We start from the raw sequence: 12,675 nt of genomic DNA on the forward strand, positions 1-12,675 counted from the left end.
TGAATCGTTGGATCAAGCCATCTCAACGCCACAATTGCAACAGCCATGGCCCCGATTGCGACAGTGCTTTAGCGCATATGAAGGAACCGGGGCTCCCAGCATCTGATAACAACTTGAACCTTACAAGTACATGCAACCTCAGACACCGATGTGGTTGCTTTGCTAACTTACCTGATAAGATGGAGGCTGTTGCGCATGTTGAAACCCAACACAGATGCAGCATCTGCAGCAAGACCTACAAGCGAAGTTTGTCAAACACTCCCGTCAAGAGTATCCTACTGACTTGACAAAGAGGACTTGAGAGACAGACACAGGAGAAGATGTGAGCGTTCACTCTTGAAGCCTCGCAAGTCAAAGCGAAAATCGTGTGGAGCTTGCGTCAAGTCCAAACTCTCGTGTGATCTTGTCTACCCTTCCTGCTCTCGATGCCTAGCCAGGAATATCAGTTGTCAGTATGCAACAGATGCTGTTACCCTAGGACCAAACGATTCACCTCAAGGAGAGCCAAGTAGTGTTGGTGAATTACTAGGGATGGGGAGACTTGGCAACACCTTCGGTCATCAACGACGTCCAGACACAATATCCAGAGTCAACGGACGGAATGGTGGACAGCGGCCTCGCTGACGCGCCTTCAATACTTCAGGCCAGCACATACATCGATGATCAGGCAGCTATCGGACACGGCGGTCTTGAGATCAATTTGCTCGCTTCCTTTGGAATTCCAACAGCACAGAACTCAACCAGCCAGGTTCCAGCAACGACAGACCCTCGGTTTGAGAACTTCGTGTGGCATCCACCACTGACCTGGGATGAGATGCCCGACATGCACACCCCACTGGAGCAGACGCAGCATCTCAGTAGCGAGAATATAGCCGATCAAGCAAATTCAACACTAGCTCTGGCCAACTTGTCCCTCAATACATCCTTCAGCCTTGGCCCTCCATCCACGCTCACCACGGGCATGCTTGGCAACGACGAGGACTGGGTCAAATACGTCTATGGGTTCCCGCAAATGATGCTCAAGGCTGGTACATATCCCCCATTTGTGCACCCGACAGTTTATCGCTGCTCAGAGGGCGAGGTTTTGGAGGCCTTGGCAATTGCGTTCTGCTGCTTAGGATCATACAACGCCGCAATGAACAGCAGCCAGCATTTTGCGCATTCGCTCATTAACAAGGAGCGTAATCAGCTTGTCAAAGACTTTGTGAGTTCATCCTGCATCTTTGTTAGAATTGGCACTTGACTCACCAATTACAGCCTAGGATCTGCTCCTCGCAATCCGAAGTATGGGTTCTAGCATCGGTGCACGCAATGTGTGTCTATCAAATCGTTAGCTTCTTTGGTCCAAGCCTTGAGCAGGCCCGAAATGCCCAGTTACAACAGCCATGGCTACTAAAGGTATTTGGCTCTATTGCTGGAGACCTCTTATAGGGTGAAGCTCACGCTCGGCAGATGACAAGACACCTCGCTCGACTTCACAAACAGAGCATCAGCCTCTCCGAGCAGAATTGGTGGGAACCTTGGGCTTTGGGTGAAACTATCAGACGAACAATTTTGCTGGTCAACACCATCAACTGCTTGTCGTGCCGAGTTGGTAGGCAAGATCCCTACTTGTACGAGCCTCTTGACGAAAACCTCGTTTCGAACCTACCACTACCCGCGCCCACAGCCTTGTGGAGGGCAAAGTCTGCAACAGAATGGGAGACTCAGAGGCTGCTAATGGCAGATCCTGATCTTGGGGTATCGCAGATGACACTCGGGGAGACATTGGCTTCACTGTCGCAAGCATCTCGGGCTAACAGTCTGAGCTGGGACGGATTGGATCAGTATACCCGGCTGGTGTTGGGTACTCTTCGCTTCAACGCGGATGATCAGATGACTTTAGCATGAGCTTAGTTCATTATATATCTTCAAAAGGTGGCATTGCATCACAGTATCTCATCTCGTTAGCACCCGTGACCTGATATCCCTCTGTAAGAGGTAATTCAAGCCCTCAGGGGATTCGAAAAACTCAATTTCTTACGTGTGTCTTGGAGAGGCACAGTTTTGAGATTGAAATGCACATTATCTATAAGCAACTACGCGTCATCTACAGTCGCGATTTTGCGACGCTTGTTCTGAACGACAACCACCCTTCCACCAAAGCCCTTGCCCACGTGTAATGCTTTCTCAGGGTCGTCATCTTCGTCAAGTAGTATCACGTTCTCAGGATATAGCTTCCCTAGAAGGGCCAACCTGATGAGAGGGTCCTTGGCCCAGAATAAGTGTAGCTCATTTGAGCGGCTTTTGATATTAGGGGTGATGAGTCCAGGGACCCGTAGGATATCTCCAGCATCGTGGATGTGAAGCGCAGTGATGCTGCTCTTCTTGGTGTTGACAGGTAATGATTCTTGTAAGAGGCTCTGTTCCAAGCTTCTCTTTTCCCCAACGTTGCCTGCAGACGTAGCTCTGTAGGCGTACCGAATCCCCCGTCCAATTTGACCGACGTCGACGGTGATAGACTCGCCATTTCCAAGCCCGAGCTGGATGTTCAGAACACGTCTTGCGGGATCTTTTCCGGCCCGCACGCCGATGGAAGACCTCGTCACCTGTGGTTCTAAAGCGAGAAGAGATGGCGGCGGCCACTGTCCAGGGGGCAAGCTCTCCTCGGCCTTGGGCAGCTCGTTCCTCTCAGCATCAAAGTACACGGGATACTCATAGTCGAACAAGGTATCAACTTGTGAGTCGTCGATTCGTGCAGGGTGGTGTCGAAGAAGATGAAGGGATGGCGAAGAGGATAGGAATGCCGGCATGACCAGCCCCTGAGAGTACTGGAAGCCATATCCTCCGGAACCAAGACTCCTAGCCGTGAAAACTTTGGCCACATCCACAATTGCCGCTTGAGAGATTCTTCCAGTCAGACATTGAAGAAGAAAGTTCTTTCGAGGCTCTTCAAAGTCCCTGATGCCTTGCTTGTTTGAGGATGGGATAACCAGGGGAACCTGATCAAAGTTCTCAAAGGGCAGCAACGCATCGCGAAGAAGAATCATCCGGTGGAGCCACTCGTTGTAAAGTTGCATGAGTTGAGCATTGCTTCTTGGGCCGAGCAAGAGCGCAGCAACAGCGGGGGTCCAAAGATGGCCCTCGCATTGACTGTAGAGCCTGACGTTTTGGTCTGCTTCGTCTCCTTGAGGTGTAGATCTTGCGTATTCGACGAGAGTATCGCCAATGACCTGAGCTTGATTGGCGATTTCGCGTCGAGAGGTGTCACTTTTTCCGTATGACAATGGCAGAGTGGACTCTCGCCCAGTGACCGCTAAGCTAGAAGCCAAGCCGTCAACAAGGACGTCCTTGGAAGATGGTTCTCCTTCAGTGTCCTCGCCCAACGCGTGGATAATTGAGTCGAGCAATGGAGCTGTAACTTTGACGAGGTCGCGGGCGGTATATATCCCGGGCGATGGATGGCATTGCTGTCGCTGGACAGCAGTCTGTTGCGCGTTGTTCATCTTGGCTGACGGAATCTCGAAACCCAGGGCCAAGTCTTTGTATCCTGGAAGTAGGTAGGGCTCATAAGAGACTGACGGCATACTGAAGATGTAAGACAGGATTCGGCTCTTGAGGAGAAAGATGAGCGAGGACATGATTTCCGAGTGCTCACCTTGGAGTTGAGTGTTGAAAGGATGTCGTTTTATCTGATTTCAGTCCGTCAAGCCGTGCATCGTGGCCCGTGAGTTCCCTGAGAGGAGTAGGTGTTTCAGAATGACTGATTTCTACTACTCATTAATTGCGTTATCGAATGGGAGAAGCAGTTGTATCTCCTTGTAGGGAAATCGGGAGGGAAATGCAAGCCATTGTCCTCCGATGACCGAGCCGAAAACGCAGAAAAGCAACTAAAGAGCCGCCCAAATGATGCCATGACCAGGTTTCTCCGAGAAAGAGCAGTAAACTCACCTTATCATGACCATGGTACTCCGAGCAACCACGGAGTTCCGTGGTCCTCTGACCCACTCACGACCATTCATGTCCGACGACCACGCAACTCCGAAGCTCTTCTCTTGCGCCAACCACAGAGCGTACAAGCGTGCCATCTCGGTTCTTGATAGTCCAGTTGAATGCAATACGCCACACGGAAAACGTGATGGTGCTAAACCACCAGGAAGGCTCAGCGAGATCTACTAGGTCAGAGTGTGAGATAGACCTAAGAGACGACAACACACAGATAAAAGAAGCTTCACCTCCATCCAAGATATGTTGAAATCAGGCTGATTTAGTACAATCAAACTTCATACCTGCCAAACTTGTACAAACAACCAACACAAGCAACAATGGCTCGGCCGCATCTCCCAGCATGGCTTCACGACAACGGCCTTCGGTCACTGTACCTCTGGCTTCCAGTCGTCATCCTTAGTAGTTCCTATCAAGGATTCGACGGCATGATCATGAATGGTCTTCAACTGTTGCCTTCGTGGCAGGAGGGTGAGTGATTACATCGAGAACAGACGTCGTGTTTCGCCATGCTAACATGCCCAGAATTCGACTACCCCAAGGGCCCGATCCTCGGTCTTCTCAACTCGATCCAAACTGTGGGTGCAATGCTTGCCCTTCCAGCCATCACCCCCGTTGTCGACAAATTTGGTCGCCGCAAGTCCATCTTCTTTGGAGCCGCTTGGACAATCGTCGGCGCTATTCTACAGGCTTCTTCCAAGCAGATCCCCCAGTTTGTCATTTCACGTTTCTTGATTGGCTTTGGATTGGCATTCACTGTTGTTGGCGCTCCGCTTCTTCTGGCGGAGCTCGCTCTTCCCAAGCACCGTGGTGCCATCATCTCTTACTACCCGACTTGTTGGTACCTCGGTGCCATCATTGCGGCGTGGGTGACTTATGGGACACACAAGATCGACAACGCTTGGTCTTGGAGAATCCCTAGCTTGCTTCAAGGAATCCCAGCTGCGCTCCAGCTACTACTTATCTGGTTTGTCCCTGAGAGTCCTCGTTGGTTGATCTCAAAGGGGCGCGGCAAGGAAGCCAGGGATATCCTCGTCAGGCACCACGCCAACGGGAACGAACGAAGTTCCCTGGTCGATCTAGAGTATACTGAGATCAAGGAGAGCATTGAGAGTGATGCTTCGGTCAAGGCAAAGACCGGGTGGTTGGACCTTGTGCGAACTGCAGGCAACCGACGACGCCTGATTATTGTCTTCTTTGCTGGTCTTTTCATTGAAGTAGGTTTTCAACGGAAAAAAATCATGGCTTTGTCTAATGTTTTTTCTACCAGATTTCGGGCAATGGCCTTGTACAATACTATCTGCATTCCGTCCTGCTGAGCATCGGCATCACCAACACGACAACCCAAGTCACCATCAACGGCTGCCTTTCCATCTACAACTTTGTCTTGGCCAGCATCGCAGCTTTGTTTGTGGAGAGGGTCGGCAGACGAAAGCTGTTTATTGCATCGACAGCTGGAATGTTTCTTGCCTTTATTCTCTGGACGACATTTGCTGCGCGTATGTAAACCCACAACTGTCTTCTTCTGTTCACCTGAATTAACTGGTTTGCAGTCTTCACTACACATGGAACTTCTGGGTATGCCATTGGCGTCCTAGTCGCGATCTTCCTCAGCAACGGCGCCTACGATATCGGCTGGACCCCTCTGTGGGCTTACCCAGCCGAGATCCTGTCATACGACATTCGAGCTCGCGGCGTCACTTTTCAGACCGGCATCATGCACGCCTTTGGCTTCTTTGGTACTTTTGTCAACCCAATTGGTCTGCAGAATGTCGGGTGGAGATACTACATCGCTTACATCGTCTACACGTTCCTGGAGGTAAGACTCTTAACCCCGACCTGAGGGACAGTTGCTGACGCCGTGACTAGTTGGTTGTTGTCTGGTACTTTTTCGTCGAAACCAAGGGCTTTACACTTGAGGAGATTGCAGTCATCTTTGATACGGAGGGCTTGTCTTGGAAGCAGCGCCGCAACATGAAGCCTATTCCTCGTTCATCCGACTCGCTGGCGGCTTCAGAGAGTGGTGACCTGGATGCCAAGAACGCGGTTGCAGCAACTGAAAAGCGGGTTTCTGATGATAAGATCTAACAAGCATAAGCCAGATCGCTTAATTCAAGCTGTTATGTAACTCGGATAGATAGTTGAGGCTGGGAAGCGAAGATCCTGGTCAGAATAGGCAGTCAGTTCAACGCGCGTATGATGACAATATGCTTATTTACAAGACCCTATTTATGTCGACATGACCTATCGGAAGCAGACCTGTTTTAACCTAACAAAGCTGACATGTTGCGTAGTGCTTATGTCACGTTGAATCTGACGGCATAAATACAACCTGTCAGCTCAGTTCCTCTTTATTCCGAGACAAACACAACTTCACCAACACTGCAACATACAACATTAATAATGGCTTCTGATCAGGAAAACATCTCCAAGTCTCAGAGCAAGAGTCTGCCGTTTCCCGGGTATTTCTCAGCCCTCGCCGCAAACTATGCTCAGCAAACCGGCAACAGCACGCGCACCGCGTTTAACCTGGTGTTTGATGACTTTAACGCCATCGAGCCCATCACCAAGGACTCGGTAGTTCACGACAATGCCGCCGGCCCTGGAACTGCCACCTCTGTCCTCGTCGATAGACTCCCCGCTAGTGACCTACCTCACATCCTAGTCACCGACAATGTGCCCCCAATGGTCCAGGCCGCCAAGGACTCGTTTACTTCCTGGCTCACGATCGAGACTCGGGTGCTGGACTCGCAAAACTTAGAGGGCATCCCCGACGAGCACTTCACGCACAGCATCCTCAACTTTAGCGCCTTTTACCTTTGCAGACCCCCTCAAGGGCCTTAAGGAGATCCACCGCACCTTGAAGTCGCCCGGTCTGGCGGCCCTTCTTGTATGGAAACGCTTCGGTGCTGGGGAGGTCATCCACGCGGCTCAAGCTCTCGTGCGGCCGGACCTCCCCCCAATGAAGGTCCCCAATCCCCAGTTCTTTGAAGAGGGGTACCTACAGAAGATCTCCGCCGAGGCAGGATTTGACCCTTCCAAGATGCAATTGTCGCAGTGGACTATTATTGTCAAGGGCCCTGAACTGGACGATGGACTAAAGAAGTTTATCCTGAGCGATTTCACGCGCCCGGCTCGCGCTGGATGGACCGATGAGGAGGTCAGCAGGTGGCCCGAGGCTGTTGATAAGGCGATTCAGAAGGAGATTGATGCATATGATGGCGTTAAGTTTGAGTCTTGGGTTGTTCTGGCTAGCAAGTAATGGGCGAGACAAGATGAGAATGCAAATGCATCATGGCCATTCATGTGCCATGTCTGTGACTGACCCTATCCATTGTGCACATTGCCTACTATCATTTCCGCGACCTGCTCCGCAAGTGCATACGTAGCGGCTTGGTAGTGAGCGCCCAGCGGCATGGGGAAAACGCTGGCATCAACAACTCTCAAGCCTTCAACGCCCCTAACCCGACACTCGGCATCAACCACGGTGCCCATGGCGCAGGTGCCAGAATAGTGGAAGAGGGTGCTTCCTCCCTGCTTCACTCTTTCTGCGACAGCCACATCTGACAAGTCATCTCGAAGAGCCTTGTCCACGGAGTACTCAACTGCGTCTAGACCCTCAAGGTTCTTCATTGCGGTCGTGGTTGAGCGTACAGCGTCATACAGAATTTCTTTGTCAGCCGGGGAAGCCAGAAGGGCCGGGTCGACAACTGGTGGATCAGCAGGATCACTTGAGTTGAGCTTCACTGATCCTCTAGACAATGGAGAAACCAGTATGTTGAAGACGCTCACGATTGACTCTCCCGCTGGAGGGTCAATCTTTATCGGGCGCTCAGAAGTGTCAAAAGGTCCGTACCTGAGAACCAAGTTAGTAGTGTCAAGCTGCCTTGAGAGGCAAACCTACATGGTGAAGCATTCCCAATGCGCCTTGCCCTCGGACAGGTAGTATTTCTTCTCGTCGGCGGTTAGATGCTTAGAGGCTGCCTCCAACGTCGAATCCTTTGCTCGATGAAAAGCTATCCAGTCCATCGGCGGCCCAGCGCTCCAATCGCAACTTTTGGTCACCATTGGGCCAACCCCAATGCTTGCATCCTTCTTGTTTACAGTCCACTTGGTGGAAACGCAAGGATGATCGGATAGATTCTTTCCAACAGGGAGATCGACTTTGACAGGGATATCATGCTTATCCAGCTCTTCCTTTGGCCCAATGCCGCTTTGTTTTCTTAGTTTTAGGAATATCAGGCGTAGTATTCTTCGACTCACCTCAACATGAGCAACTTCGGGGAGAACAGGGCCCCGGCGGAGAGAATGATTCCAACATTAGCTGATACTCGGAACTCAGAAGCCATTCGACCTGCCCCATCACCGGAATATCGTATACCGGTGATTCTTGACGCACGCCGCTCCACGATGTCGATGTTATGTACTTCACTTTCAGCCCAAACAGTGACATTGGGACCGAATGGGTAAGCCTTGGCAGCGAATTGTCTCTGGCCATCATAGTTGGACTGTGCAACCTCTGTGTAACCGATAACACTACCAGCATTGTTCTCGGGGATCAATTTTGCGCCCAAGGCTTCGTGAAAGCGGGCCATGTCCTGTCGGAGGGGGTAATCTCGAGGTTTACCAGAGGTGCTTGGGTGAGAGACCTATCGGCATCAGCCATTTGTTGATATTTTTCTCATTCTTTGACGAGATCACCTTTATAGGTCCATCGGTACCATGAAGACCTCGATTCCCCTTTTGGGAACTTTTCTGAGTTGCCGACGGGATGAATGTTTCATTGGCTTTGAAGTACGGCAGCATCCTTTCCCAAGACCAGCGTCTGTCTCCAGAAATCTCTGCCCATTGATCACTATGAGTAAATCAGTATTGAATCCTTCTAAAAAAGACACGCGCGGACGCACAAATCAACTGAAGCACCCCTAGTCCATGTCTCATAGTTGACGGCAGACGAACCTCCCAGAATCAACCCCGAGGTTTGAGACACGGCAAGGCCCTCAAAGTTTGGCTGAGGGGTTGATAGAAGATTCGTCTCAATGTCGGATCCAAAACCTGGCGCGAAGCCTAGGGCTGGAGTGACTCGGTCATCTCGAGCTACGCCGCGCTTGATAACGAGCAAAGACACGTTTGGAAGTGCCTTTGATATGCGACTAGCAAGCATGCAGCCTTTGTCGGATTATTTCATGCTCAAGGAATATTTCTCTTGGGTACTTGCCTGCAGTTCCTCCTCCTACAATGATATAGTCAAAGCTTTGTTCAGTCCGAGCCATGATGCCTTGTCAGGTAACACATCGCAACTGAGTATTCAGTCTCTAACGGGATTTATGACGCCGCAGAATAAACTCAAATTTGATACACAACGGACATAAACAAACCAATGCTTTCTTATTCCGCAAGAACAGATGCTAACTCCATGTCATCATCATTCCTTGGAATATCTGAGTGTGAGATTTTGGTGCCATCCGTGGCCGGACCCGAGAAGTGGGGCAATCCGCGGACATGTCCGTGGTAGGCTCCGGACGCGTCAACTCTCCAATCTTACATGAGATGTAGCACTGCCACTTTGGTCAGACTTGGCCTCGAAGTTTGGTTCGTTGTTTTTGAGGTGCACATAGGTTTCACAGGTTCTGGGTCAAGTCTAGAGACCTGATGCCTGCCAAGTTCTAGGGTAGCTACGCTGGCTCACAGCGGAGCCAACGGTCACGCATAGTCAAGGTTGATCCACTGCGAGATCTTTGCAAAGCTTGTTTTCTACCTATACAATATCTGATCAGCAAGTCAACATGTCTTGCATCATTTTTGTCTTTCTTAGTCGTCTAAAAGAACTGATTCTTTACAAAAGATAGTTAGCCCTTTTCCGCTCAAGTGTATGATCCTTGAATCTTGACTTTGAAGGTACCAGGGGTACATATGGGGAATCAGTCAGCAGTGACGAGGAACATACTTAAAGATTATCAATATGAGTTCAAATACACATTCTACTATTCTATATGCTCTACTCAGCAGCCATCACAGCTGATCAAGTCTCCATGGTAGAGACGGCGTCAATCAACTTGTCCAATCCTGACACAACCTGCCCAACTTCGACGCCTGCATCCAGCCCTTCCGGATCATCTCGCAGATCGACATTTCTACCAGGGGTAACAGCAATGGCCCGGCCTGTTCCACGTTAGCCTTTTCCACCTGTAGAAGCTAGATTAACATACCTTGAATACGTTGATCAACAGCACATCTCAACGCCGCATCGACAACATCGTCAACCTTGGCGAACTGGATCTTGCCTTTCAGATGTTCAACCTGGGACTCCGTCATCGGAGTGGGGATGAACCACGGCGCAATCAAGTTGGAACGAATACCCAGTGCCTTGAGGTCGTCTCGTGAATGCTTCCAAATACCGCGGACAGCAAACTTGGTGGCTCCATAGGCAGTGAATCGAGCTCCGGCGATGTAACCTCCAAGAGATGCCATGAAGATGAGACTTTTCAGACGCGAAGACTCATGTTCAGAACCAGAAGTCGGTCTGAAGTAATGGGCCGCGAGCTTTGCAGTGTAGTACGTTCCGGTGATGTTGACGTCGAAAACAGTAGTAGATGGCTCTGAGAGCTGTTCGCTCGCAACTGGAGTTGCCAGGTCGAGAAAAGTCTCGCTGAATACGGCCGCCGAGGGGATGACGATGTCGATGGTACTGGTCGGGCAGAAGAGACTGGCGCTTTCAAAGGCCTTGACCTGAGAAGCCCACGAAGTGACATCGGTATGGACGAATTGAACGCTGCCATGATTAGTCCAGGGCACCGTCTAGATAGAATAACTTACTTGTAACCCTCAGCCGTCAACTCGACAGCATATTTCTCCCCAAGTTCCTGTTGGAGATCCGCGATAGTAACGTATGATCTGAAGAGAAGAGACTGGTTAGTTGGCATTCCTTAACACCGAAGAACATGCTGTTGCGCACCCAGCCTTTGCAAACGCCTTGGCCATGGCAGCGCCAAGACCTGAAGCACCACCTGTAATCAGGACTCCTCTGCCAGCCAGGCTGCTCAAGTCAAGCGGAGATTCAAGTTCGGCCTTGCTCATGCTGAATATAGTTGAAGATAAATTTTGAATGATTGTTTGAATGATCGAAGTAGTCCAATATAGACTGATATGTTTCGACTTATATGCAACTTATACGCGTGGGCTTGGCGTGGTGTGGAGTACACGCAACGGGTCCAGGCCACCATGGAGATGTCCGCGGACAAGTCCGGAGGTCGATCATCAGCTTCCACAGGCACAGCCCTTTTTCCTCTCCTTCAATTATTATAAAAGATGCATCGAGCACCTCAATCCTTTCAGTTCCAGATCAATTCAACACATTCTGCCTGATCAGTAATCACCACTACCCATCACCAATACTCCATCACCTACCACAACCTCCTCCACCAATCACAGACAATCTTCCCATCTTCACCATGTCCTGCAACAACAACAAGACAGAAGAGTTCCACATCAGCGAGGTCCCAAGCCTGCACGGCTACGTGGCCATTGTCACCGGCGGTACGGAAACGCTCTCACCTCTCAATCTCTGGTCCAACTAACTCGTCAAAGGCAACTCTGGTATCGGCTATGAGACAACCTTGCAGCTCGCCAAGCGCGGCGCCCGTGTCTACATCGCCAGTAGATCACAGGATCGAGTCAACAAGGCCATCTCCGACATGAAGCATGACGCAGGCCCTCTAGACCTTCACTTCCTCAAGCTGGATCTGCAAGATCTCCAGAGCGTCAAGGTCACCGCTGCGGAGTTTATGAGCAAAGAGCCTCGTCTGGATATTCTGATCAACAATGCTGGCGTAGGTCCCACAGTACATCTTTACCCATCCTCGCTAACAAGCTTGCCTCTAGATCATGGCATGCCCATATGAGTTGACTAAGGACGGCTTCGAGATTCAGTGGCAGACTTGCTTCCTTTCTCACCACGCTCTCACCTTGTCTCTGCTTCCAGTTCTACTCGCTGCAGTCCAGGCTAGCGGCAACATGAACCGTGTCCGAGTGGTCAATGTCGCCAGTGATGGTGCATTCCTCATGGGGCCAAAGAGCATCAACTACGACGACCCCAACATGACGAGCCTGACGGGTGCAACAGCGCCATGGTAAGCAAAGCCCTCGAACCATACTACCGATATGGACTTTTCTGACTGTTGAACCAGGAGGAGATACGGTCACTGCAAGCAGGCCAGTATCATCTCCGCCAAGGCAATCACCGACCGTTACCGACCGAGCGGCATCATGGCCTTCTCGGTGCATCCTGGCATCATCAAGTCGAACCTACAGAGCCATGACTCCAGTTTCCTCGGAATCCTGACTCGCACGGCCGTGAAGATTGCTCCCACGTCAACTCCCCTCGACGGCGCACGAACCTCGCTGTTCTGTGCAACGAGTCCCAGGGCCGTTTCGGCAGCTGGCCTTTACCTAATTCCTTTCGGCAAGGTCGATCCTCGAGCCAACAGGTGGTTGAACGACGATGAGGCGGTGCAAAAGCTGTGGCAGTTGGCTAGCAGCCAGCTCAAGAGGCACGGCTTTGCTATCGAGGACTTGCCCAAGTATTCTGTTTAAGTTTCTGGAAAATCTTGTATGATAGACAGGGAGCATTGCACTTGTTGTAGTTAATTATCTAAGTTCTGAAGCTAGTTAGTGTTGCTAGATTTGCTCGTA

General features: G+C 50.7%; 7 protein-coding genes across 7 annotated transcripts; 4 read left to right on the forward strand and 3 right to left on the reverse strand.

Annotated features, from left to right (window-relative positions):
• Positions 1–601: 601 nt before the first annotated feature.
• On the forward strand, positions 602–1,890 carry MRS44_008059 (uncharacterized protein; the record flags this gene model as incomplete). The annotated part of the gene is made up of 3 exons (XM_065620758.1): positions 602–1,204; positions 1,258–1,398; positions 1,453–1,890. The coding sequence occupies 3 exons, from the start codon at positions 602–604 to the stop codon at positions 1,888–1,890; spliced, it is 1,182 nt and encodes a 393-aa protein (XP_065476830.1).
• A 188-nt stretch (positions 1,891–2,078) lies between these two features.
• MRS44_008060 (uncharacterized protein) lies at positions 2,079–3,620 on the reverse strand (the record flags this gene model as incomplete). Its single annotated transcript, XM_046281052.2, has 1 exon — positions 2,079–3,620. One exon carries the CDS (start codon positions 3,618–3,620, stop codon positions 2,079–2,081), a length of 1,542 nt encoding a protein of 513 aa, XP_046133916.2.
• Positions 3,621–4,304: 684 nt separating this feature from the next.
• On the forward strand, positions 4,305–6,072 carry MRS44_008061 (uncharacterized protein; the record flags this gene model as incomplete). Its single annotated transcript, XM_046281051.2, has 5 exons — positions 4,305–4,455; positions 4,510–5,201; positions 5,255–5,483; positions 5,538–5,803; positions 5,854–6,072. 5 exons carry the CDS (start codon positions 4,305–4,307, stop codon positions 6,070–6,072), a joined length of 1,557 nt encoding a protein of 518 aa, XP_046133915.2.
• Positions 6,073–6,387: 315 nt separating this feature from the next.
• Positions 6,388–7,246, forward strand: MRS44_008062 (uncharacterized protein; the record flags this gene model as incomplete). The annotated part of the gene is made up of 2 exons (XM_065620759.1): positions 6,388–6,723; positions 6,821–7,246. The coding sequence occupies 2 exons, from the start codon at positions 6,388–6,390 to the stop codon at positions 7,244–7,246; spliced, it is 762 nt and encodes a 253-aa protein (XP_065476831.1).
• A 65-nt stretch (positions 7,247–7,311) lies between these two features.
• On the reverse strand, positions 7,312–9,148 carry MRS44_008063 (uncharacterized protein; the record flags this gene model as incomplete). Its single annotated transcript, XM_065620760.1, has 5 exons — positions 7,312–7,840; positions 7,889–8,197; positions 8,248–8,633; positions 8,686–8,839; positions 8,892–9,148. 5 exons carry the CDS (start codon positions 9,146–9,148, stop codon positions 7,312–7,314), a joined length of 1,635 nt encoding a protein of 544 aa, XP_065476832.1.
• An 858-nt stretch (positions 9,149–10,006) lies between these two features.
• On the reverse strand, positions 10,007–11,061 carry MRS44_008064 (uncharacterized protein; the record flags this gene model as incomplete). Its single annotated transcript, XM_046283527.2, has 4 exons — positions 10,007–10,146; positions 10,194–10,756; positions 10,801–10,878; positions 10,940–11,061. The coding sequence occupies 4 exons, from the start codon at positions 11,059–11,061 to the stop codon at positions 10,007–10,009; spliced, it is 903 nt and encodes a 300-aa protein (XP_046133912.2).
• A 374-nt stretch (positions 11,062–11,435) lies between these two features.
• On the forward strand, positions 11,436–12,576 carry MRS44_008065 (uncharacterized protein; the record flags this gene model as incomplete). Its single annotated transcript, XM_046278484.2, has 4 exons — positions 11,436–11,520; positions 11,572–11,813; positions 11,866–12,113; positions 12,171–12,576. The coding sequence occupies 4 exons, from the start codon at positions 11,436–11,438 to the stop codon at positions 12,574–12,576; spliced, it is 981 nt and encodes a 326-aa protein (XP_046133911.2).
• Between the last annotated feature and the right edge of the window lie 99 nt (positions 12,577–12,675).

The sequence above is a fragment of the Fusarium solani genome (genome assembly GCF_023522795.1).
Source record: "Fusarium solani strain SB1 chromosome Unknown bctg00000004, whole genome shotgun sequence".
NCBI lineage: Eukaryota > Fungi > Ascomycota > Sordariomycetes > Hypocreales > Nectriaceae > Fusarium > Fusarium solani.